The following is a 26958-nucleotide window of genomic DNA, read 5'->3' as shown; positions in this document are numbered from 1 at the left end:
TCACCTACTCACCATGTGTGTTCTGCGTTAGGGCCACGGGGGGCATGTTTGAAGGTGCTTCCACACTCTCGTCCTCAGTGCTGCAGGCAGAGCGCTGTCCTCATACCCTGACCCCACCTGGACATCTGGCAGCAGCACTGTGGGCCTATCTAGCTCTCCCACAGAGACTGTCCAGGCCAGGGCAAACGTACACCACTAGAAGGCCCTGCCAAGCACCAGGCCCTGGGCAGCTATTTTGGATGATCACATCATTTGAGTCTTAGAAAAATGCTGCAAGGTATTTATCGCATACCATGGAAAACACAAACCAGAGGAGATTCTGAGAGCTGGGGGGCTTGCCCATAACTTAGCCAGGAAGCGGCAGCCAGGAGTCAGACTGTCCCGACTGCTTTAAAGCCACCCACTGTCGTGGAAGGGCAGGACAGACACAGCTCTTACCCTCGCAGGATGGGTCCTTGCTGATACACAGTTATTTTTATTAACTCTGTCATCTCTAGATTAATAAAATGCTGGAGGAAACAGTCTTATATAGAAAAGCAAGTTTCATTTATTCAAATTAAATTATATGAGCTTCATATACAAATAAAATCTGTGTAAATAAAAATACAAAATGCTACAAATATCAATTTTGCAAAAATGCAAAAATATTTATATTATCATACATATAATCCCTTTCATATGACCCCAGTGTAGTCATTAACACCAAGTCTGCACAAGTCATGCTAGCTAAAGCGAATGAGTTTTCCAGTTCTATGCCCCACATCTGTCTCAGCGGCGAGCCAGCTGGCCTTCCTTCCCAATCCCTGAGCCAACTTTAGGGGGGAGGTTATCTAAACATCCCCTGGCTAGTGAGAAGGTGCAGTCCCAGGGGAAGTGGTTCTCTCCTGCAGGCTGACACCAGGTGGTCAGAGTGGACAGAAGACCCAAGCCCTGAGAACCATCGGCACGGACATCACTGATCCAGCTCACTCTCATTCTGCAGCGTCTTCATGGCTAGCCCCCAGAGAGTCATGCTGGAGAAAAACTGTCCCTCTGAGTTCCTGTAAGCTGTGGCAGGTGCACGGCTGCCCAGGGGGTCACTGCAGTGGTTGTCCAAAGCAGCCAGGGACGAGCGGATCATGGACATGCCGTCAGCCTGCAGCGGCTCGACACTGGCCGGGCCATCCGTGTCTGAGTAAGCATACGCCTGGTGCTGCACCTGCTGCAGGGGCTTGGCCGGCTTCGCAGGCTCCAAACTCAGTTTCTCCTGGTCACTAAGTCCATGAGGTTGAGTCATGGACTGTAACTTACAATAGGAGCTGGCAGAATGGCTGTCAAATTCTGGCATGGAATTTTCCACTGGGTTGACAGGGACTTTAACCGATACCGGCATCAATGTCACAGACGCATCCTGGGAGAAAGAGTCTGAACTCTGAGATTTCTCAAGGTCGGAGGTCTCGATGGCTTGACCAAGCCCTCCCAGCGTGTCTGGGTGTCTGCCACCAGCCTCACAGTGCATCTTCTTGTGACGCCGCAGCACAGCAGAGCGTGTGAAGCACTTGTCACAGATCTCACATGCGTACGGCTTTTCCCCAGTGTGTGTGCGCACGTGCCTGCGGAGGTCACCTGATCCCCCAAAACATTTCCCTGGAAAAGACAAAACAGTGTTTTAGCACTGGCCATTCTGGAAGGATTTCCCCCTCTTCCTCCTAAGATACTGAGATATTCCGATTTAAGGAGAGCTGCTCATGACAGCACTGCTCCCTTTGGAAGCCTTCCCTTCTGGGGGTGGTGTACTTCTCCAGCTGAGGACAGCCTGGGGTTTTGATGTCTCAGGGAGAGTCTGACTCTCACCATGTCCCGGCACAGGGCACCATGGTGGGTAGGCCAGGATGCCTGCTCCTACCAGGTTGGAGAGGGAAACCACAGCTCTCCTTATCAGTTTTGTAGATCCAACACAGCTGATCTACACTTTAGAAACATCTGTTCCAGCTCGGCACCCATAGCACAGTGGTTATGGTGCCAGCCACATACACTCAGGGTGGCGGGTTTGAACACAGCCCAGGCCAGGTAAAAAACAACTGCAATAAAAAATACCTGGGCATTGTGGCGGGCGCCTGTAGTCCCAGGTATTTGGGAGGCTGAGGCAAGACAATCGCTTAAAACCGAGAGTTGGAGGTTGCTGTGAGGTGTGATGCCACAGCACTCTACTGAGGACAACACAGTGAGGCTCTGTCTCAGAAAAAGAAACATCTGGTTTGGCGCCTGTGGCTCAAGCGACCAAGATGCCAGCCACATATACCTGAGCTGGCCAGTTCGAATCCAGCCCAGGCCCGCCAAACAATAACGGCTGCAACCAAAATTAGCTGGGCATTGTGGCGGGTGACTGTACTCCCAGCTACTTGGGAGGCGGAGGCAGGAGAATTGCTTGAGCCCAGGAGTTGGAGGTTGCTGTGAGCTGTGATGGCACAGCACTCTACCCAAGGTGACAGCTTGAGGCTCTGTCTCAAAAAAAAATGAAATATCTGTTCTAAACGTACTTACACATCCAGCTTTTAACAACATTTTATGCATATGTCTCCAGGTTCCATTTCCTTTTTTCTGTGAACAAAAATTCACAGAAAAATTGCTCCACAATTAGAACAGGCAAGAGGGAGGCTGGGCGTGGTGGCTCACGCCTATAATCCTAGCATTCTAGGAGGCCAGGGTGGATGGATTGCTTGAGTTCACGAGTTCAAGACCACCCTGAGAAAGAGCTACAAAAATAGCTGGGCACTGTGGCGGACACCTACAGTCCCAGCTACTAGGGAGGCTGAGGCAAGAGAAATCACTTGAGCCCAAGAGTGACAAAGTGAGACGCTATCTCAATAAAAAACAAACAAACAAACAGGCAAGAGGGAGGCGACAGCTCAATTCCTAACCTCACAGAGATCGTAACACACGTGTTATACAAAGAACCACCTAAGAATAGACATGACTTACAGGAATGTATGTCCAGAAATTCTTACTTATTTATATAGCCCTACATTTAAATTCTCAGCTACTTAGCCCCAGTCATGCAACAGATGGGCTATTAAAAAAAAAAATTTTAGCAATCAAATTAAACATGAGCATGCAAGCATTAAACTTGGAGCGCTTTTTCCATATAAAGATGTAGCAACACCACACCACAGTAACCTTGGCCTCTGTGTTTTCATTTCTACATTTTGCCCACAATGTCAGGCTTGGTATTCTTCACATAATGCTATAGTGATGGCAGTTTCACAGTTTCCTCTGTGCTCTTTTAGGGGATTCTGGGGATTAGAATTCATAACTGTTCCTTTATTGCTGCACATCCCAGCTGCTTCCAACTCGACAGGCATGAAGTTTTTGTCTGTCTCTTGTTTCTTTAGGATAAATTCTCCATGTTAGAATTCTCAATTTGTATCCCAGTTGTGAGGAGGGCTGAGCACAGGGACGCTGCCTCATGCAGGGAAAAGCCAGTGAGAGATAGGAGGGCAGTGCCCCCAGCACAAGACAAGGGGTACGCTGGAGCTGCCTCAAATCAGCCAAGAGAGAGTCTCCCTGGAGTGAACTGCCACAAAACCAAAGGCTAGCAGGAAGAAATGAGCTGGAGGGAAACGCATGCTTGCATCTTGGAAAGCTCAGTGAAGTGTTGGGGGAAAAGAAGAGAAGAGAAAGCTGTGTTGGGAAGAACCATGACATGGGGGGGGGGGGGCAGGCACATGCGGGAGCTCTCAGCAGCTTTAGATGCTAAAAAGCTCAGAAAATGAAGCCATCTTAAAATTGAAACTGTCTGAGCTCAGGAGTTTGAGACCAGCCTGAGTAAGACCCCCATCTCTATTAAAAATAGAAAAACCAGTGCGGTGTCAAGACGGGTGCCTGTAATCCCAGCTACTTGGGAGGCTGAGGCAGCAGGATCACTTGAACCACGAGTTAAGAGAATACGGTGAGCTATGATGACACCCTCTACTCCAGCCCATAGATTATAAGAGCAAGACTCTGTTTAAAAAAAAGTTTAAATTGAATCTGTCTATATAATCAAGAAAATAAAAACAATCTATATCTGCTTTGTATGTGAGTGTTCATGGCAGCTGCCAAGCCCTCATACTGAACTCATGTGAGTTCATTCACATGGATGTCCAGAACAGGCACATCCAGAGACAGAAAGCAGGTCAGCAGCTGTCAGGGCGGGTGGGGGTGGACAGTGACTGCTGATGGGTATGGGGTTTCTTTTGTGGGGTAATGAAAATGTTCTAAAACTAGATTGGGTAAGAGTTACCCAGCTTTGTGAATAAACCAAAAAAATCACTGAATTGTTCACTTTAAATTGGTTAAATTTTATGATATGGAAATATTATCTCAAAGCTGTTAAAAAAAATTAAACCAGTCATGTAAGAACACCCCTGCGCTCTTCCTTTCCCCCTCTGTCGCCCCCTCCCCAGCCCCCAGGCTGACCCCATCAAGGTCAGAGACCATGACTAGCGAGGTGAGGAACAGAGAGTCCTGCCTAGATTCTTCACCACAGGAGTATGGGCAACAGTGAGCCCTAGCAGGGGAGGGAGGGAGGGAGGAAGAAACCTGACTTTATATCAAGTTCACAGTCAGGACACCTACTTGGAATTGACACTAACTTAGAGTTGGAGACTACCTTTGTGATTTAAAGTGATGGAATTTTACTTTCTAAGAGCAATCAGAGCAATTACAATAGAATTGCCTAAATCCGTCTCCAGGAGATTTAAATACCGTTAAATGGAGAGACAAAAACAAAGTTGCCTTCTGGTCAATCCAGAAGTCCTGCCTGGTCTGATGACACAGTTAGAACAGCCCCTCTGAATCACGGCCAGGCTTTCCACAGCTGGACCCTCAGCATTTTCCCATTTGTTCTCAACAAATCACCATAACAAGCACCTCTGCTCTTGTCTTTGCCCCTAATTCAATATGCATTACTGAGTACCTGTCATGGGTGCACACACCGCCCTCCTTGGGCACACATACAGACCCTGGCTCCAGCATTGTGGTCCCAGCTCACAGGTTACCCAATCCTGAGTCTCCATTTCCTCCTCTGCCTGTGCCCTGAAACCAAGAGCTGCCAGCTCTCTGCTCCTTCCTTGATGCTCACAATGGTCTGTGTCCACGGAAACGACCTCTGCTCTGCTGATACTTGATCTCAAGAGACCCACTGTTGACCTCGGTATGTGCTCTGGAAGCTCTGGTGGGACAGGCTGGCCTGCAGCCCCCATGCCACACTCACTACTGCGAATCCCGTTCTCTTCTCCTTTGGCAATTGAGCACTTGGCACCTGAGTCTGTGGCACAGTCATCTGTGTATCTGGAGTATCTAGGACAGTTGCTGCGACCTTGAAGTCAGGCAGTAAATGTCTGGCTTGCAAACACAGCGTTAGCTGAGGGAAGATCACAGGTGGTAGTAAAGAAATAGCATTACTCTCATTTAAACTAGGAGAAAACAAAGGACTTACCCTAGATACCAAATCAGCCAAGGATGGAGTGGGGGCAAAGCCCTCCCCACACCACGAGTGACCAGGCCACAGCTAGAAACTTACCACAGGCAGAACAGCTGTGAGGCCGCTCCCCCGTGTGCCGGACTCTGTGTTTTACTAACTTCCTTTGCATGTTAAAGGACTTCCCGCATTCATCACAGGTGAATACTTTATCTGCTGTGTGTGTCTTTTTATGCTCCTTCAAATTACTGAAGTTACTAAACCCTAGAGAGACCAGGACAGGTGTTAGGATAAAGGACAGAGAACATTTTAACCAGAAATCTCCAAGAAAAAAAAGGAAAACACTCCGCTGTACCTCGACCACAGATGTCACACAAGTGTGGCTTTTCTCCTGAGTGAATGATAATGTGACGTTGGACATCGCCAGAGGCTGCAAACCTGGAATGTAATTTGGAAATTCAATTAAGAACCTTTCTGCCTTACCGTGGGTCTCCTAACTCCAAGTCACTAAGGGAGGAGAGATCTGCTCCCAGTATGATTTCAGAAGGGAATCAGAAGTGGCCTGATTTCATTTGGAATGCAATTTTAAAATCCCTTTTCTTCCTCTTTTTACTAGTAACAGTAAAAAATGATGCAAGTGTCTTGTTTTCAAAACAGTTTTTCTACCTGATTTCATTAAACTCTTCCTCAGTTTCATACAGCTCAAGACACTACGTGATTTAGCATCATTACCTTCGGGCAGTGGTTCTCAACCTGTGAGTCGCGACCCACAGGAACTGTACTAAAGGCTCGCAGCATTAGGAAGGCTGAGAACCACCGCCTTAGGGGCTGTAAGGAGAGAAAAAAGGTACCTCATTAGTTCTATAGCTGACCCAAGTGATGGGAAGGAGGGCTGCGCATCCTGGCTGACACACAGCACAGGAGCTCATCTACAGCACACTCTGAGAAGGCTCAAAGCACCACAGGTTTTATTCCATCTCAAGAACAAGATTCTAGGCTCACATCTGTAATCCTAACACTCTGGGAGGCCAAGGCAGGAGCTCACAAGTTCGAGACCAGCCTGAGCAAGAGCAAGACACCGTCTCTACTAAAAATAGAAAAACTTGCCAGGTGTTGTGGTGGGCACCTGTAGGCCCAGCTACTCGGGAGGCTGAGGCAAGTGGATCGGGAAAGCCCAAGAGTTTGAGGTTGCTGTGAGCTGCGATGCTACAGCACTCTATCCAGGACAACAAAATAAGACTCTGTCTCAAAAAAAAAAGGAATGAGATTTTTACTTCCCAGTCAAAATCCTACCCAGCAGCACGGCTTAGTCCCACCTCTCTGCAGCGGGGCCTCCCGGTCCACTGTGGACCCCTGGCTCACGGTACCTCCTGAAGTCTAGTCACTCCGGCTGCAAGTCCCATGTTCCCTACTAGACAGTTACCCCTTGCAGGTATTAACCTAGTTTTTGAAATGAACGAAATTTTAGAATAAAATTGTTTTATTTCACGTGAAACCTTTTCCCCCCAAGATTCCTGTGCTAGATGTTCTTTCTCTTAATTATTCTTATTATTGTTCCCTTGTGTGTCATATGACAAGACAGAGGGTTTGACCTGACCTGTGTTCCCCCGTGGCACAGACACTCGGACCGCGAGTGCCCTACACAGGGAAGAACCTGCCCAACACTGACCTCTTTCCGCAGATCTCACAGATGTATGGTTTTTCTCCAGAATGCCGACGTAAGTGAGTCTGCAAGTTACCTGCCTGCAAAAAGAGGAAAAGACAGACCAATAATGAAAGTTTTTTTGTTAAGTCATATAAATTCAAAAGGAAAACTGACAAATTTAGCCAGGTTCCAATCCAACTTCCAAATGAACACTACACACCTCCAATCTGAGAGCAGCCACGTGCAAGGAGGTCAGGTACAGGCTAATTCTAGCTCTGTCCAAAAGCTGAAGGCAGCTGTGTCTCCACCTGCTCTCCACTGAGGTGACGTCTCAGCGTAAGAACCCACTCTGGGGCTCTTCCCTCTTCAGTGGGATCCTGTGGAGGCTGCTTTCCTGGTCTCCAGCCTCTACTTTAAACAGACTTTATGTACTCTATGTGGACCATCCACGAGCAACATCACGGGGGGGGGGGGGGGCACTTATTCAGTATTCATTGTTTCCTTCTTAAAAAACATGATTTTTTAATAAAGAAAGGAAGGCACTTCCAAAAAGCATTTCCTCCGGCAGTACAGTTGGTTCTGCCCGACAGCTTTTCATTTTTACCTCTGTGCAAAAATGTGAATCAGGAGACTTGCAGCAGCTATTCGGGTGTGAGGCCTTTTCCGTTCCTAATTTCTGAAACTACAGGGCTTTACAGAGAATGACACTTAAATGCACATCATCAGGTAGATTTCTACGTACTCATCAATAAGAAATCAATATTAAATTACCTAAAGTATAGTGGAATTACATCTGCCAATGCCTCAGATGTTAAAAAAGCGACTTACTGATATTTCAAATTAGGATTTAGAAACAAAACCTTCTGTTACTGGAATTTAAGTTAATAGTCTCCACCTGTCTTTCCCACAGGTGGTAATTTGTAGGAATATGCACCAGATAAGCCCAAATTGAGAATGATCACTTTCCAACTGACATAACAAGCTTGGGTTTTTATATTTGCAAACCATATTTTAAATAAAATGCAAAGATAGTTCTCATGGTTATAGGTTTGAAGATGAGTTTGATATCTATTTGTGATGGAAACTCACAAGTAATAAAAATGTTGCCTGTGGATTCTATAACACAGAGGATTCATCGTGTCTATCAGACTCTGGGAAACATACTACATTTAAGAGTATGATAAATATAGTTTAGGAAAAACTCAAGTTTATTTTCAATGACCAAATTTTGAATTTGCCAAACTTTGGGAAATATCCTGATTTTAATAGCATGACTATCAACAACAATAAAACAACGAATATCAGCAATGTACATCTGTTGAAATTCTAATTGGGCCTTTACATGTGTTATTAAATTACCATTGGTAGTTGGTATTATCCTTCTTTTCGTGATAAAAACTGAGATTCAGACAAATAAAGCACTGGCTCCAGTTATAAGGTTGGCCCAGAAACTGAACTTGCTTTGTGTGAGTTTACTTGTGGGGAAAACCTGAGGTTGCACACGTTTCCATGAATAAACTGGCATGTTCTGAATATTGAATATGACAGGGACTACTTTGCCACTCAGGAAACAGCTCACGGGGGTAGGGTAGGGGTTGGGTGGGTAAGACAATGCACAGCTGTTTTAAATCAGTCACTTCCACATTTCAGAAAAGAGGATCAGTTATATAATAATCTGAATAGCACCATTTGCTCAATTGTTAAATTAGACCCCTGTTAAGCTATTTTGTAAACTATATATCGTAACTAAAGTGTTATCATATATATCATATATATCATTCTGCATCAACTCCTAGCATGCTGCACTTTTCTTTTAAAAATGGTGTAACAGGTGCCTGTAGCTCAGTGGTTATGGCGCCAGCCACATACACCCCGGCTGGTGGGTTTGAACCCAGCTGGGCCAGCTAAACAACAATGACAACTGCAACAAAAAATAGCCAGGCATTGTGTGGGCGTCTGTAGTCCCAGCTACTTGGAAGGATGAGGCAAGACAATTGCTTAAGCCCAAGAGTTTGAGGTTGCTGTGAGCTGTGACGCCACAGCACTCTACCAAGGGCAACATAGTGAGACGCTGTTTCCAAAAAAAAGGCATAACAATTACTTGTTTTCAAGGCAAATATAATCAAATGGTCTTCCACTTACTATTACAGTGATAGCAAAAAACTTTACCTATTTCATACTGAAAATATACAATGAAAATAATCTTTCCCTCAGATAAAGGAGTGGACACTAATCTATTATATTATAAAAGTAGATAAAATAAAACCAATGGAATGATTCAGATAATTACTATTGTAACAGTAATTATTACAATTACAATTACTATTGTACAATCTGAATAGTAATATTCAGATAATTTATACTAGATTACACAGCATAACAATCTGGGCCCAGATTACTAAAGCTTTAGTCAGTGTTTTTATTTTCGGTAAACTTTTGGTATATGCTAGTACTAACTATATCTTAAGTGCACAGACCACATTTTATAAATCATCGATAGCTGTATCCATAAAAGCTCTTCTATTGTAATAACAATAATAAATAACAATAATAAAGCTATTCTATTGTAATAACAATAAATAGCTATCATTTGTTAGGAGCTTGCTCTATGAATGAAGCTCTTTGCAGAGTGATTGGCTGCAAAGAGTATTTAACTTCATCATCACAATGTCTTATAAAATTGTATGAGTCACATTTTTCACAGCAGCCAACAGAGTCTCTGGGATTGGGAGACAGTAACTTGCCTTAGGTCATAAAACTGGTAATGAACACACTAATTCAGATTTGTCCTATGACTCTAAAATTTGCATTGTTAAGCTTATGCTGATGATAGTAGCAGCAAAGAAATTTCTATTCTTCTTCAAGTCAATACCACCATAAGATGGAGTTATTAGAATTTTTTTTGTTGTTGTTGTTAAGCAGGCCCTGGTGAAGTTCGAACCCTTCACCCCTGGTACACAGGGCTGGTGCCCTAACCTCCGAGCTGTGGCACCCAGTCAGAAGTTTTGATGGAAAAACTCTGCTGTAGAAAAGAATTAACATCTAAGTTGAACTCTTTTTATAATAAACTCCTCCTGGTAGACATTTGAACATCAGAGTTTAAACTTGAGCAAACCCCAGTTACCCCGTCATGAACTTAGTGACAGCTGAGTGTTTATTCAGAAAAGTCAGGGAACCTAAAACTTTAGAGACAAAAGGGATTTCAGATCTTAAAAGTCATTTAGGGGCGGCGCCTGTGGCTCAGTCGGTAAGGCACCGGCCCCATATACTGAGGGTGGCGGGTTCAAACCCGGCCCCGGCTGAATTGCAACCAAAAAAATAGCCGGGCGTTGTGGCGGGCGCCTGTAGTCCCAGCTACTTGGGAGGCTGAGGCAAGAGAATCGCTTAAGCCCAGGAGTTGGAGGTTGCTGTGAGCTGTGTGAGGCCACGGCACTCTACCGAGGGCCATAAAGTGAGACTCTGTCTCTACAAAAAAAAAAAAGTCATGTAGCTCAGGAGTTTCAAGACTTTAGGAATTCACAAAGTAGTAAATTAAAAAGAAAAAAATCTGGAACGCTGCCTAACAGCTGCCTCCTGTGAAGGGCTGAGCACCCCGGGGCCCAGGCAGACACCCCGCTCCAGGGTGTGCTGGGACGCGATGGCCTCTCAGTCTACCTCTGTACCAGCTGCCCCGTGCTCCTAGTTCTGCCTCCTGGGAGAGACAAAACAACTCCACTCCTTGCCCAAAAGGCAGGTAACCGTGTTGTGTTTTCTTTCTCCGTTTCTCAGGTGACAGGTGCTTCAGACCTGTTATTATTTTGGTTTCTCTCTGATGCACCAGCTTCTGTCATCCAAGAAACACAGCCCTCTAAGTGGGGCTCAATCACACTCTAAAGTACGGTATGACTTTTGCTTGCCAAGATGTGTGTATATAGTGTCCAGAGTCGGATGAATAAATGTAGATTCTGTTGCCACCACCCAGGATGATGCCAGCCTTCTCATGCTGATGTGCATACTGCCTGCTGACTCATTATGAACTGTCAGTGAGCAGGATTCTTATGTGGAAAGGTTTTTACATAAGAGTATTCCAGGCCATCATAGCCATAAACATTTATTCTGGTTTGTTATAAGAAAAGAGTGTTTGGCTTGTGAAGGATGGGCTAGCAGGCATCATTTGCTAAGTATACCTATGGAAAAAATCCAACTGCTCTCTTAGCCTGGAAGGCCAGAAACTTCAGGCTCACCCAGTGCCTGGGTTCACCTAGGCAAGCTCTCAAGTATCCCAGGCCTTCACACTGCCCCGAACTCACCTTTCAGGTAGAAATGACCCTTCTCTTTCCTTTACACACATTGTTCCCATACAGACTGTCACAGCACTTCTGACATTTTCATTGTACTTGCTCATTTAAACATCTGTTTCTTTCTCTAAACAGTAAGCTCCTCAAAAACATATTCATTGTCCCCCTCTCAGCACATGCCAGAGTTCACGGATACTGTAGGCTTGCCATAAACACTTATTGAAGTTTAATTTTTGCAGTTTTTGGCCAGGGCCGGGTTTGAAACCGCCATCTCAGGTATATAGGGCTGGCACCCTACTCCTTTGAGCCACAGGCGCCGCCCAACACTTATCGGAGTTTTAAAAACAGTTCCTTGTCCACCAAAATTGCATCACTTCACTATGAAAATAAAGCAGCGATATACATCTGAAAACTATATCTATATATAACCCTGCAGTCATAAAACCTAGCAATTGTACAGATACCAACATAAAAGAAAAAAAGATTTCTGTATCAGACAGGGCCACCCTTGGTAGAATCTAAAAGGTAAGTGCAAATCAAGGTCTAAAGCAGTGGTTCTCACCCTTGGCCACATCCTCAAATTGATTTTAAAAAAATACCCATACTTTCCTCCACCCCAAACCAGAATCTCTGGGTGGACACCAGGCATCAGTACCGGGAGAGGGGGCAGAGGGAGGGTGCAGGGCCCGAGCCTCAGAATGACAGATCTTTTGTCATTCTAACAGACTGTTACTAGATTTAAACGTGTGACAGCCTCCTCTGTCTGTTTTTTCATTATCCAAAGTAATCCCACAAAGCAATATTTTCCCTATTTTAAGAATTAGAGAAACAAACTGTCCAGGCATGGTGGCTCACACCTATAATCCCAGTACTTTGGGAGGCAGAGGTGAGAGGGCTGCTGAAGGCCAGGTGCTTAGGAGAATAGCCTGAACAAGAAAGAGACCCCCATAGCTACAAAAATAGAAAAATCAGCCAGCATGGTGGTGTGTACCAGTAGTCCCAGTGACTCAAGAGGCTAAGGCCAAAGCATTACTTAAGCCCAGGAATCAGAGGTTGCAATGAGCTATGACTGTGCCACTGCACTCCAGCCTGGCTGACAGAAGGAGACCTTGTCTCAAAAAATGAAAACAAAACAAAAAAACAACAGAAGAAAACAAAAAAAATTAGAAAAATGAGGCCCAGACAAGTTGTGGTTGCTAATCCACGTCTTAGACTCTTCCCACTAAACTAAAGCTGCTGAGACAAACAGCAGAGCAGGGAGGTGTCTAGGGGGCCGACAAGCCAGAGTCCGAGTACGAGGACACAGCAGGAAACGACGTCTCCTTACTGCGAGCCACACAGTTGAGGGCTTCCTCTTATCAACCTGCTCACTCCTTACACACTCCTTTGGGGTAAATCATCTCATTTATCCTTGTTTAACAGATAAGAAAGCTGCAGGGCCAAGAGCTGAGGTAGCTTGCCCAAGGTCACAGAGTAGTTCCCCTTAACAGAGGTGAAGTTCAAATTCATGACGAACGGCTCCAGAGACTGAACTCTGAACCCCCAGGCCAGGCTGGAAGAAGAAGGCAAGGCCTCACAAGCAGACTGGCCGGAGGACTGGGCAGTCGGCTCAGCTCACCTAGTACTTGTGGAGTGTTTCCTGGCCACCAGGCATTCTCCTGAGCAGGAAGTACCACACAGCCCTGGCCCAGAGAAACTGATAGTCCCAGAAGGACATGACCAATAACCTGAAGGAAGAACATCAGTACTGGGTGAACCCGGGCGGGTGGGAGGGCGAAGAGTAATTAAGATGGCAGATGTGGGTGTGTGTGGGGACACGGAATGACACCCTCCACAGATGAAGGGAGGCTAATGAGCTGGCTCTGGGGGACGGTGTCAAGAGCCAGTACTCACTGAGCTCACCGCTTCCCAGCTCTGCAGGGGCTCCCCCAGCTCCCGATGTCACCTTCCCCGTGCTGTCGCACGTGCACACACTGCTCCTGAGGGGCCTAGCGTGCGTGTGCAGGATGGCCGCGCTGACCGTGCTCTGCAGAGCCGTGCCCTCATGCCCAGTGCGGCTTCCGGCTCACTGAGCTCTGGAAACCTGTGCCCTGCACATGGCGATGGACAGAGTCACCTTCTGTTTCACAGAGAAAAGGAGGTTCTCACAAGCCATTTGATTACACCCAACATTTTCTGTAGGACAGTAAGTCTCGAGGCTTCTTTGCATCTAATCCACAGCATGGTCCTGGCCCATGAGAGAATATGACAGATGCTTCCAGAACCAGAGAATTAACACAAAAGACCCTAAGGGAGGTCAGCTAAAAGGGTGCAGTACAAGCAAGGAGCAAAACTTGGTCTTTTTTCCAACATCTAAAACAGGCGTCCTCAAACTTTTTCAACAGGGGGCCAATTCACTGTCCCTCACACAGCTGGAGGGCTGGACTATAGTTTAAAAAAAAACAAAACAAAACTATGAACAAATTCCTATGCACACTGAATAGATCTTATTTTGAAGTAAAAAACAAAATGGGAACAAATACAATTCACACCGCTTCATGTGGCCCGCGGGCCGCAGTTTGAGGATGCCTGATCTAAAATCTATAGTCCTAACAAGGATAAAAAGCCTGTTTGTCTTGGTCCTCAGCCCACATCACCGGCAGTCCAAGGAAGCCAGGCTCTCAGTGTGGCCGGCTGTGAACTCATTCACAGATCAGAAGACGCGTTCTAGGACCGGACTACCCTCGGTGAGGAAACAAAAAAGATGCAAGAATTCATACCCATAAAAAAACACTATTTTTCCCCCTAAGGAACCAGAATTTGTTTTTTTGAAAACGATTCTCCCGATTTAGTCTAAAGTCTTCAAGTTATAGATACCATCAGAGGCTTCTCTCACAAGTACAAAAGTATGTCTTATTTACAATAAAAATAAACACTGGATTTCAGGTTTCCAATTATTAATAATAAATAAGAGTATTCCCACCTGAGAGAAATGTTTCCCACAAATGTTACATTCAAAAGGTTTCTCACCTAAAACAAAACAAAATTTGAAAAATCATTACTAACACTTGCAAAATCTTTTATTTAAAGTGTGTAAATGATCTCCTGTGTCCTACCTTTGGAAAGAGAGCATTACATTCTTTGTCCTAGCAGTGCAAAAACAGGGGGTCTCTACCTCCTTACACTCACCCTTTGTCCGTGGGTGCTACACAGAGACAATAAAAGTGAAATATTTATTTTCCTCTAAAAAATTAAATTGTTCTCCAAATATAAACCCATGTTAAAATCAAATGTATTTATTTGCATCCAAAGCAGACACAGGTTTTGAACACAGTCTTTTCCTTCATTTGAAAATCAAGTGTGAGTGTCCTTGGTGGTCAGCATGAACTCTGCTCTCCTGCTCCTCAGCCTCGACCTGACCGCTGATGCTAACAGAGGCAGTCGCTCACTCACACCACGCGCATGGGCAGGGAAAGGCTCCTCTCCACTGCCTTCCCATCTTGGCTTAAACAAGCTCACAAGAGAAAATAAGACTTCATGATGGGTGACGTGCTCCTCTGCTGACTTCTCAGTCACCTCTGATTTCAGTAACTAACTACATTTGGGCACAGAACAGATTGTAGAAAACAGTGCTTTACGACAAAGAAACAACAGCTCTACTGAGCACAGTCTATAGAAAATATTCTGTTTAAAAATACACTTCAGGTATTACCTTTAATCTATACAACCCTAACAAATAGGCTTTAAACCCTAAGAACCTTCCATTTTCCCCATTCTCCTCACATCAAACAGTTTCATTAAGATCCTCTTTAAAATACAACAATCCTTTCCCACAAGGGCCTGCTACCTTTCTGGGCTCATGTTAGCGTATTTTAATTTTATCCCCAAAATTTTTAATGGCTTTCTTAAACCCCAAATAAGTATAATCATATTATTTCTGTATTTTTAGACTGCATTTATGTCTGAAATTATTGGGATAATAGACACTATAACTTAAAAGCCCCATATGAGATGTAAGAGTTTGAAGAGAGAGGTCACCGTAAGTGACCAAGGTCAAGGACCCAGCTCTAGTAGGTCTCAGACTTTTTGGCCTTAGGATTCCTTCACACTCTTTAAACTGAGGCTCTAAAGAGCTCTTGTTTCCATGGGCTGTATCTATAGATACAGACCACATCAGAAATGAAAATGGAATGATTTTAACATGTTTCACTGGTCATCACGCGTCACATAGCCTCTGGCAGACTCACTGTGTACTGATGAAGCAGGAAAGGCCAGTAGCATTTAAACTATTTTGAAAAGGTTTGGCTTGATAGACCCCCAAAAGTCTTTCCCAGGCCATACTTTGAGAGTTGCTGCCCTTCTCAATACAATATTTACATCCCAGTAAGCGTATCAGGCCACGTGACTATATCTGTCATTCAGAGATATTCTTAGAATAAACAATTTAATTTTTGTTTCCTTTAAAGCTAAACAGTTAAGTTTCTCAAATAAAAAATTATAATACTGAGGGACTTTACCTAACAAATGCAATCAGTGTAACCTGGTTTCTTCAATGAATCCCCAACAATAAAAAAAAAAAAAAAGTAAAAAAAAAATTATAGTACTCATTAGGCTGCAGGAAATATAGGCAAACAGAATGATCCAAATTAAGTTTTTTCAGGGCAAAACTGAATCTGTGAAACTTCACATGGAATAATTCTGAACTACCAGTAATAATGCTACCTATATTCAAATGCACTGACATTTATTTTTTTTTTTTTGTAGAGACAGAGTTTCACTTTATTGCCCTTGGTAGAGTGCCGTGGCGTCACACAGCTCACAGCAACCTCCAACTCCTGGGCTTAGGCAATTCTCCTGCCTCAGCCTCTCGAGTAGCTGGGACTACAGGCGCCCGCCACAACGCCCGGCTATTTTTTTTTTTTTTTTTTATTGCAGTTCGGCCGGGGCTGGGTTTGAACCCGCCACCCTCGGTATATGGGGCCGGCGCCCGGCTCACTGAGCCACAGGCGCCGCCCTGCACTGACATTTATAAAAGACTTTTACAAATCTTAATGACGTCTGCCAATAATACCATGAGGTCGTAACAGCTCAGCAAACTGGGAATCTAAGGTAGTGACAGAAGGTCATATTAATAAACACAATTACACAACCCCCTTAAAAAGAATTATTATGGAGGCATCCTGTTACACAGTGCTTCTCGTACCTATAAGATAACTGTTAATTTGTAATGTGTTACTAAAGTCATCGTGTTTAGCCATAGGAAGAAAACTAATATATACATATTGTATAACATGATGAGTACATATTATTATATAATACTTTAAAAAAAATTGGGAAAGAGGAGGAGGCATGAATTAAGATAATAAAACTTCGAAAATTCAATGTTTAAATGGAAAATTTTTCATTTGAAAAATCAAATGGTTAAAGCTAATTCTTATTATTTTATTTTATTTTTTTTGCGGTTTTTGGCTGGGGCTGGGTTTGAACCCACCACCTCCAGCATATGGGGCCGGCGCCCTACTCCTTGAGCCATAGGTGCCACCCGGTTAAAGCTAATTCTTATTAAAATAAGTTTACCTCTTGCCTCCCAAATCACAATTTTAGGTCGGGCATGGGGGCTCATGCCTGTAATCTTAGCACTCTGGGAGACTGAAATGGGAGGATCACTGGGCTCAGAGGCTTGAGACCAGCCTGAGCATGAGGGAGACCTCCTCTCCACCAAAAATAGAAAAATTAGCTGGATGTTGGGGCTGGTGCCTATAGTACCAGTTACTTGGGATGCTGAGGCAGGAGGATCACTTGAACCCAGGAGTCTGAGTTGCTGTGAGGCTGGCTGATGCCATGGCACTCTAGCCTGGGCAGCACAGTGAGACTCTGTACCCCTTCTCCCCACAAAAATCACAACTTTAAAAATCAAATATTCAAATTACATCTGAGAGAACGTTTAGAATTATTCAAACTATTTTAGTATGACTTAACCTACATTACGCTTTCAAAAGTAAGTTTACTCTAATTCTTTTTTTTTTTTTTTTTGAGACAGAGCCTCAAGCTGTCACCCTGGGTAGTGTCATGACATCACACCTCACAGCAACCTCCAACTCCTAGGCTTAAGCGATTCTCTTGCCTCAGCCTCCCAAGTAGCCAGGACCACAAGCGCCTGCCACAATGCCCAGCTATTTTTTGGTTGCAGTTGTCATGGTTATTTGGCAGGTCCTGGCCGGATTTGAACCCACCAGCTCTGGTTTATGTGGCTGGACCCTTAGCCGCTTGAGCTACAGGCACTGAGCCAGCTTACTCTAATTCTAAGAAGACAACTAAATATAGCTTATCTGTTTTAAATTAACTTGAAATTTTGATCAAAATAACTTACTATACTTCTTTAGAGATGGATAGTTTATCATATTAAAAAAATTGAAATAGGGTGGCGCCCGTAGTTCAGTGTAGGGCCCCAGCCCCATACACTGAGGCTGGCGGGTTCAAACCTGGCCCGGGCCAGCTAAAATAACAATGACAGCTGCAACAAAAAAATATCTGGGCATTGGGGCAGGCACCTGTAGTCCCAGCTACTTGGGAGGCTGAGGCAAGAGAATCACTTAAGCCCAAGAGTTTGAGGTTGCTGTGAGCTGTGACACCACAGTACTCTACCCAGGGTGACAGCTTGAGACTCTGTCTCAGAAAAAAAAAAAAGAAAAAAATTGAAATAAAAGGCCATCTTTTAAAAGTGGCTCTCTAAAACTACTGCTAGAACTTTAAGTTAGATGCATCATCAAAAATATAAAATAAAGTATCTAATGTCCCTTGATTATTGTTTAAAAACATCAACGACTTCATCAAACAACAGCAAAGCTTCTTATAAAAAACAAGAACAGGCAACGGAGTTCACACTCTGTGTTCCTTCTTCCCCTTGTGCCTGTGGTACTGAATCAGTGTACCTGTATGAGACCGTTTGTGCAGCTCCAAGTTGCTGGGGTGTTTGAAAGGTTTCCCACACAGTTCACACGCGTACTGTCTCTGTGAAAGAGTCTGGCACTGGTCTTCCAGCACCGCAGGGTCTTCGCGTCTCTCCACTTCACTAATGCAATTAAAATTCTCACAAGGGACTAGTTCTTCACTTTCTTTTTCTTCAACAAGTTGGCTACTACCTTTCTCTATGGGATTCTCATCAGCGGACTCCATCCTCTTTGTTGAATCATCATCCAACCTGGGTTCTGATGCTTGTTCCGCTGATTTCTGTGACTTTAGGAAATTTAGCTTCTTTAGGTGAATGGCCTTTTTGAGCCTCATCTGCTTGGTAGGCTGTGGGCATGTGGCGTCTGACTCAGGGTCTGGGGCAGAGTCACTCAAAGGCTGGGCCAGGAAGTTGGAAGGCAAGTGCTCTGAGGACTCCAGCATGCACTGGGGATGGCCAGCAGCACACGGCTGGCTTCCTACCACAGTGAGGTCTGTGGGGGGGCTCAAAGTCAAAGGCTGCTCAACGACTCGCTCATGGCTGGGACAAGCAATATCTTTATAGTACTGCTTACTGTAAAAGTTTCTGAGTTTGTAATAGTAACTCGGCTGTTTGAAAGGCAGATCTGCACAGCTGCCATCTAAAGCGTCAGAGGTTTGTTTTGCTATTTCACTTGTGGAATGATGAACACTAACTGATGGTGGAGCGTGAGAATTTGATCCGTCCAAAACTTTATTATGCTGTACATCTGCAGAATACTCTTGCAGTAAATGAGAAGGGTAGTTTTCATTCACAGCACAAGTAGCATCAGAGGTGAGAGAGCTTTGCAGGGAGAATGTACTATTACAAGACATGCCAGGAGGCTGCTCTACAGTGGCTGATTTTAAAAACGTGTGGCACAGATTCAGGACGTTTTGAACTTGCAAACACTGTGCTGTATCCAGCATTATTTGTATATTGTCCTGGTTGAGATCTAGATGAGATGTGTACATGAAGTCCAGGATCTGCCCTATGCCACTGACATTTTTAATATCCAAGTGAAAAACATCATTCTTCTGGCTTGAAGAATTCTGAAAGAGGCTCCTGGTAAGAGAAAGGATATGTCTATTGTGTTAACAATTTACACATTCTAACTTTTTCTATAAATAATATTCATATATTAATATTAAAAAATACATCCTTCTATGAATGCCAAGACTTTTAACATATGTATGTTTTAATCCTTTAAAGCAGTTTGGCAAGCCATCCAAGAATTAAATCAGTATGTTGGGGTATTCGACCCTCAAAATAGATCTCCAGGTAAATATTTGACATTTACTCACTAAACTTACAAATTAAAAAAATTACAATTATCTTGTGGCTGAGAAAGCACAAATCAAGATTTTAAGGTAATTCCCAAGAAGATCTACTTAACATATACAAGACTGCTCTAAATATTTTTAAAAATTATCCATATGTATTAATAAATACTAAGGGAGTATAGAAACTAAAGGATACACATTTTTCAATATTTCATGTTTGGTTTGTCAAATGATATGTTTGGCACTGTAAGCCATACACACAAATATTTCCATACCTAAGTGCTTTTATAACTTCTAAAGGTAAAAATAACTGTAATAAATCAACCCTAGGTATACACTCACTTTGCAATCAATAATTTATTTGGCTGTTAGGTTTTTCTACAACCCAATGGTCCATAAGCCAACAGGAAGAAAGGCTTGAAGAAACCAGGGTTTTTGGCCATTCTGCATATAATGGGAGACGACCTAGATTCATTACAGTGTGTTACACACTATATAGAATAACCAAGACTTCATCTGATGATTCAAGATCATCAAGGAAAGAGCAAATCGTGTCCCATACATTGTTTACTAGGGAAGTAAGACGGTATACATTTTAGAAACAAAAAGTACTTTAAGAAAAAGATCCTGGTATATAAAAGGCTATAAAAAAATCTGTTAACCAGAAAATTAACTTATACTGTATAGAACACTTAACTCTAACGATATTAAATAAATTGAAATATAACTGCTTAGTGTTATTCAGTATTTATAAATAAATCTTTCATATGAGCAAAAATCATAAGGTTTTCTTACAATATTCAAATGGAAAAACTAAAAATGCTTTAACTTAAAAAAAATAGCACATAGAATGTTTTCCCCTTTTTCATTTCTTATCACAGAAAAATTCTTGATAGGAATTTAATTCTTCAAACATTTTACTATAGACACATGCCACCACAGTCACCTAATTTCTTTTCTTTTCTTTTTTTTTTGGTAGAAACAGTATCTAGCTATGCTGCTCAAGCTGATCTTAAATTCCTGGCCTTAAGTGATCCTCTCATGGGTTGGTGCCTGTGGCTCAAGCAGCTAAGGCGCCAGCCACATACACCTGAGCTGGTGGGTTCAAATCCAGCCCGGGCCCCCCAAATAATGATGGCTGCAACCCAAAAAAATAGCTGGGTGCTGTGGTGGGTGCCTGTAGTCCCAGCTACTTGGGAGGTGGAGGCAGGAGAATTGCTTAAGCCCACAAGTTGGAGGTTGCTATGAGCTGTGATGCCACGGCACTCTACCCAGGGCAACAACTTGAGGCTCTGTCTCAAAAAAAAAAAGTGATTCTCTCACTCCAGCCTCCCAATGAGCCACTGCTCCTGGCCACAATCATTTTATCTTGAAAGGATAAGAAATATATGTATAGAAGACTGACAGTTAGAATTAAGAAAAAGTGCCAAAATACTCTCAATCAATCCAAATTCTCTTTTTTTTTTTTTTGAGACAGAGTCTTACTATGTCATAAGCGATTCTCTAGCCTCAGCCTCCCATGTAGCTGGGACTACAGGCATCTGCCACAACGCCCGGCTACTTTTTGTTGTAGCTGTCATTGTTGTTTTAAGCAGGACTGTGCCAGGTTTGAACCTGACAACCCTGGTGTATGCGGTCGGCACCCTAACCCCTGACCTACAGGTGCTGAGCCCAAATTCATTTTAGTTAAGAGCTTCTTTTCCCTTCAGGTTAATCTCAACACAAAAACAAAAATAAAAATAAAATAATTCAATTTTTTGAAAGCTTACAAAATCCAATGATAAAGATAGTGAAATCCAAGGAAAAAACAAAACATGGCCAAAATACTTCTATACTAGTCCTTTCCCCCCCCACATTTAGAAGAATGAAGTCTAAATTGCATACCTAAAATACTGGCTAAATGCTGCTAGGACATTTTTATGTGCTTTAAAGCAGACTCCTTTCACCACCAACATACAGTCACAAAGCAGGCCTTGGATCCGCTGCTCGTGCAGTTGCTGGAGGAGATGGCAGCTGTGGGTGGCAACAGAGTCCATGCTAAACCAGTCAAGAGACCTATGGCAAAGAATGCACATAAAACAGATGTTATTAAAGACATGGTTGGTAACCAAATGGCGCCCAAACCTGCTGACTCATCTGTGCTTCACTGCTGTAATCCTCTAGCAGTTGGTGTCTGTCTCTCACACACACACCCTGTTTCTGAATCATCTGGACCAGTGCTGTTCAACAGAACTATGTGATATGACAGAAATGTTCTCTGTCTGCGCTGCTCAGAACAGCATGTGGTCGCTGAGCCCTGACACATGAAATTTTAATTTATATGTAAAAGCCACCATGTCTGACGGTGCAAACCTACAATATGACTATGACAATACTGTATGTACTTCTGTCTACTTAGGAATATGTCAAATTAAAAATAAAGTAAAATATACACATATATAAAGATGTGTAAGGTAAAAGGCAACTGGTTAAGATCAAATTTGTATTTACTGAACACCCGAATTAGAAGCTGGGGACCACTGGGAGCCTATTTGGGAGACAGGTACAAGTCAGAATACCCCGCCTCACTAGCATTGAGGCAAGAGGCTCACAAAGCAGCATATCCACTCATTGTGCCTTTGTCCTTCCCTAAGGTGCTTCTTGAGCAGAGACCTGAAGGAAGTATCTACAAGGGAATGAGCTGTGCGTGCAGCTGGGTAAGAAAGACTCGTGATCAGAAGTCTCTGAGGCACCAGAGCGCTGGGCCTGAGCATGTGGCCGATTAGCAGTAGGAAGTAACATCCTGGGGCAGGGGTCAGGTCATGTCGAATGTTACAGGCTTGTTAAGAACCCTGAGAACCCTGACTCTGGCTCGGCATGAGATGGGAAGCTGTTATGTGGACAATGAAAGTCATTCAGTAGCTATTTACTGGCTGACTACTCCATGCAAGGCTCTAGGGCTGCAAAAACAAATGAAACTTGCCTGTCACAAGCTCGTGAAGATTAAATTCTAGTGGGGGAAATACACACAAAATAGTACATGACACACAAATGAACAAACTCGTCCAGCCAGGCACTGGAATACACACAGGAGTGAGCCCTGGTCTCTAACGTTCAGGAGCACAGTCTAGCAGGGGATGACTTACGGGAGAGAAACAGTGGCAAGAAATTCAATCAGAGTGGGACAAAGCCATGGAGGTTAAAATGGCAGTCTGGAGGCAATGAAAATCTCAGAAACCTTATCTGCTTTCTTTGCTTTCATTCTCAGAACTTTAGTATTGCTGAAAAGGTCACTATACCACTAACCCAAACTCTAAGCTTTTTAACATGGCCCAGACTTCCAGGCATTATCTATTACTATTGCCTCCTGCATGTGCCCAACTACCCCCATTCCCAAATCAACTATATTCTTGGCCAGTGGGTTGGAGCCCTCACCCACCACTCATTAGCTATGACTCTGGGCAAATCACTTCTCTATCCTCCTTCATTCCCCTGCCTCACAGGTTATTGTGGTAACCCATGTAAACATTTAGAATGGTGCCTGGCATATATAAATACTCTGTAAATGTTACCAGAGGATCACCCGAGGAGCCTGTTAAAAATGCAGATTTCTGGCCGGTATAGTGGCTCAATGCCTGTAATCCTAGCACTCTGGGAGGCTGAGGCAGGTGGATTGCTTGAGCTCACAAGCTTGAGACAAGCCTGAGCAAAAGCGAGACCCTGTCTCTACTAAAAATAGAAAAGCTGAGGCAAGAGTTGGAGCCCAAGAGTTGGAGGTTGCTGTGATGTCATGACACTCGACCCAGGGTGATAGCTTGAGGCTCCGTCTCAAAAAAAAAAAAAATGCAGATTTGTGGGTACTGTCCCAGAGTTCTGCTCTCAGTCTAGAGTGGGGCCTGGTATCTGCAGTGGAAGCAACCAGGTGATTCTGGAGCAGGTGGACTGCAGACCTCTGCCTTATACTCTCCCTCCCCACCCCCAAAGCCTTTGGTTCTGCTACTTCCTGGAATACTTCACTCATACTGACCTCCAACCTCCCAGCTCAGGGCTCAGCTGAACTGTCACCTACTTTCCTGCCATTCTTAACACACTCCCCTCCCCATTCCCCCCTCCTATCAGCTTTGGGGTGACTCTGTGACCTCACAGAACCCTGAACATATGTAAGATAACTTATTGTGTCCCTTCACTGGTGTCTCCACATGGTGCACCCTTACTGGCACACAGAAGGTGCTCATGCACTGCAGTGCTATTCATACTGGTTAGCAATGTTTTCATTTATACCTTTTTGTCCCTTCCCTCTCCATTCCCCTCAGGGGCTACTCTCCCTCCCCCGTAAACATGACTGTGACTTTGACTTCACAAGAAGGCTGGGCCTGAGAAAACCTGAAGTAACCCGAGTGCCTCCTACTTCTCTCCTCAGCTCCCGGTTTCCCACTCACCCTGCCTTTATTCCCTCAGCTTCCCAGGATGAAGAAGGCCTCCTCCTTTCCACAGCAGACGTCCTTGCCAGCCTCCCCCAGCGCCCTGTTGCATCAGTGAAGCTTTCATCTCTTTATCCTGTTCTCTGTTGACTTGCTGGTTCCTACAAACACAAGGTCACCCCAGGTTGAAAACGAAGCAAAACAAAAGAACAACATACGTACTCATCGCAGGCCTCTCTTGCACACTTCTCAAAGTTGCAGTGTATGTGTCCCACTCTACTTCGTCAGGACTCCAGTTTCACCTCGAAACCTTGCTGCCACTTTCTATGCTGAAACAGACTTTCCCACAACCCACACTTCTCGGTCTCAACCACCCTCCCCCGCTTTCCTGCAATGCATGGTAGTATAATCTAGCAACCCCCACCCTGAAATTCCTCATGCTCCACAAATCTTCTGGTTCTCACCCTACACCCCCAACCCATTCCATCCCATGCTGTGAACATCTATGTTCCTTAAGGTGCAGAGCCTTAGCCCTCTCCTCTTTCTGATATCACTTTATACTCAGCTTTTACCTGTTCTAAATAGACAACTCCCACTACATTCAAAGCTTTAGCTTTAGCCACCAGTTTCAAATCTCCACCATTCTGCTAAACATCTTTACTGGCATGGCCCCTCAACTCAGAATCTCTGCACCTCATCCCACATCAGCTCACCCTTCAAAACTATAACTCGTTCCAATTCCCCCATCTTTACAGAAAGCTTAATTTCTGATATGTAGAGTCTAGGGGTATTGGCACAATCTCCTGGTTTGAGATAAGGGCAGGATTCAGAGAAAACTGGAACTAGACTTGGTGGCACCTGTGGCTCAATGGGTAGGGCACCAGCCCCATATATCTAGGGTGGCAGGTTCGAACCCAGCCCTGGCCAAACTGCAACAAAAAAAAAGCCAGGCATTGTGGCAGGTGCCTGTGTCCCAGCTATTTAGGAGGCTGAGGCAGAATTGCCTAAGCCCAAGAGCTGGAGGCTGCTGTGAGCTGTGACGCCATAGCACTCTGCTGAGGGTGACAAAGTGAGACTCTGTCTCCAAAAAAAAAAAAAAAAAAAAGAAAAGAAAAGTGGGACTAGACATGGACTAGACAGCAAAACCCTAGGATAGATAATATTGCTCCAGTAAGAATACAGAAAGAGAGGCATTATGATAGGTGGTAGCCACCGGTATTAATGCTGAATCCTCTACTGCACAGCCAAATGAGTAAGCAATCAGTTTCCTAACCCTGCCCCACTGGTTGCCTGAAAAGGCTTCTAGGGTTATTATTATTGTTGTTGGCTATCATTTGTTGACCACTTACTGCAGATTCATGCTAAACATATTACATCCATTAACTCAAACAATTTTACAAGAACGCAATTAACACTATTTACGAGAGAAGAAACTGAGAAATGAGGAGTTTAAGTAACTTGTCCAACACCACAGAACTGTTATGTGCCAAAGGCAGGATTTGAATCCTGGTTTCTAAACTCTGGAGTCCACGCTCTTATACTACGTTTCTCCCACAAGAAAAAAGGACATCAGAAACAAAACACAAAACCCATCTCCACAGACTTAAATGTTAAAATGCAGCAAATATTCTGAATCTACATTAGATATTTTCTAGTGCTACAGAAATGATAAAGGAAAAAAATTCTTTGGAATGACACTCAGAGTTATAATCATATACAACGTTATAAGCTGTTTCACAATTTGCTTTTGCTATAAAAATTATACCTATTCTGTATCATTTTGTGGTTTTCTAAATTAATTCATGAAGCCAACCTTACATCTGAAACCCCATGACTCGCATCACTGTCTGAGCTAACCCACCCACCTTGTCTGTGGGAAAACTAACTTCCACTAAACGGGTCCCAGGTGCCAAAAAGATTGGGGACCGCTGGTGCAAGCTGCCCTGGATTTTGTTATGGCAAGCCTAGCAAAATGATACGCCTACTTCTGACCCAACCCTGATCAGTTCTAGAGTGTAACCTCATCACCCACATACACCCATCCTGGGGTTAATGTTATTCACAACCTTCTGTCCATACCCCGTTCAACTTTCACGCACTCATTTAAGCAACAAACACTTAGCGACCACCACTGAATGACAGATCCTGTCTTAAGGGCTGAGAACAGCTAACGTTTACTGAGCACTTACTACGTGGCAGATACTGTCCTGAGCGCCAAACACGCACCAAACAAGGACCCAAGGCGGCGCCTGTGGCTCAGTGAGTAGGGCGCCGGCCCCATATACCGAAGGTGGCAAGTTCAAACCTGGCCCTGGCCAAACTGCAACAACAACAACAAACAAGGACCCAAGGCAGTAGGCCCTGCTATTTCACCCGTTTGACAGATGCGGGACTAAGCCACAGAGAGGTCATCCCTAGCTGGGCTATGAGCTCTCTAGGCTTGGGCACTGCTCTCAACTACAGTGTGATAGAGGCAAACAGGAACTAGACGGGCAGGCCAGGGTGGGAGAGAAGCAGGTGGGCTCCCGGTGGGCGAAGCCTGGAGATGAGAGGAGGCCGGGCGAGGACACGGGTGGTGTTTCCAGGCCAAGGGAGCAGGCCCGGCTCTCAGCCTTTTGTGTTTCTGTCGGCGTTCCCACCCGCTCCGGTGTCGCTGACTCGCACAGCAGCCGCCGGCTCCCCGGTTACCTCGCAAAGCTTCCCCCACCCCAGCCCCGAGATGCGGAGGTGGCGGCGGGTCCATGCCCCGCTGGGCCACCTTGGGCGCCCAGCCTCCCCTCCGGGGCGCTCCCACCGCGAGGACCCCACTCACTTTACCTCCGCAGGTCGCTCTCTGCCCCGCCGCCTCCCCCGCAACTGCAGCGGCCGCGCTCAGAGCCGCGCGTCCGCCCGTGCCGGCAGCGGAAACATCCCGGCCACGCCCCCTCCGTCGGGGGGCCCGCCCATCGGCTCCCGGTAGCGTCACTT

The 26958-nt window shown here is 44.6% G+C and overlaps 1 protein-coding gene across 4 annotated transcripts; it reads right to left on the bottom strand.

Annotated features, from left to right (window-relative positions):
* Positions 1–535: 535 nt before the first annotated feature.
* On the bottom strand, positions 536–26895 carry ZBTB49 (zinc finger and BTB domain containing 49). 4 transcript variants are annotated; one of them, XM_053567070.1, is made up of 9 exons: positions 26809–26895; positions 24010–24152; positions 21476–21646; positions 18274–19373; positions 14325–14371; positions 7110–7183; positions 5796–5878; positions 5543–5704; positions 536–1626 (listed from the first exon to the last, which is right to left on the bottom strand). In XM_053567070.1, the coding sequence occupies exons 3-9, from the start codon at positions 21625–21627 to the stop codon at positions 953–955; spliced, it is 2292 nt and encodes a 763-aa protein (XP_053423045.1). In that variant the 5' UTR covers positions 21628–21646; positions 24010–24152; positions 26809–26895; the 3' UTR covers positions 536–952. The 4 variants fall into 4 exon arrangements, with proteins under 4 accessions (XP_053423045.1, XP_053423044.1, XP_053423046.1 ...); XM_053567069.1 differs by lacking the exon at positions 26809–26895 and adding an exon at positions 26181–26735; XM_053567071.1 differs by lacking the exon at positions 24010–24152 and having other exon boundaries at positions 26809–26877.
* Positions 26896–26958: the final 63 nt, after the last annotated feature.

This window comes from Nycticebus coucang, chromosome 17, assembly GCF_027406575.1.
Source record: "Nycticebus coucang isolate mNycCou1 chromosome 17, mNycCou1.pri, whole genome shotgun sequence".
NCBI lineage: Eukaryota > Metazoa > Chordata > Mammalia > Primates > Lorisidae > Nycticebus > Nycticebus coucang.
This window is presented reverse-complemented; position numbering and strand designations above follow the sequence as displayed.

What these genes read in the sequence shown, in the direction of transcription:
- ZBTB49 (XM_053567070.1), bottom strand. Translation starts at nt 21,627, where the DNA reads ATGGACTCTGTTGCCACCCACAGCTGCCATCTCCTCCAGCAACTGCAC. An exon ending in GCATTTAGCCAGTATTTTAG is followed by an intron (nt 19,374 to 21,475) that starts GTATGCAATTTA and finishes TTCTCTTACCAG; the next exon opens with GAGCCTCTTTCAGAATTCTT. An exon ending in GCACAAACGGTCTCATACAG is followed by an intron (nt 14,372 to 18,273) that starts GTACACTGATTC and finishes GTTTTGTTTTAG; the next exon opens with GTGAGAAACCTTTTGAATGT.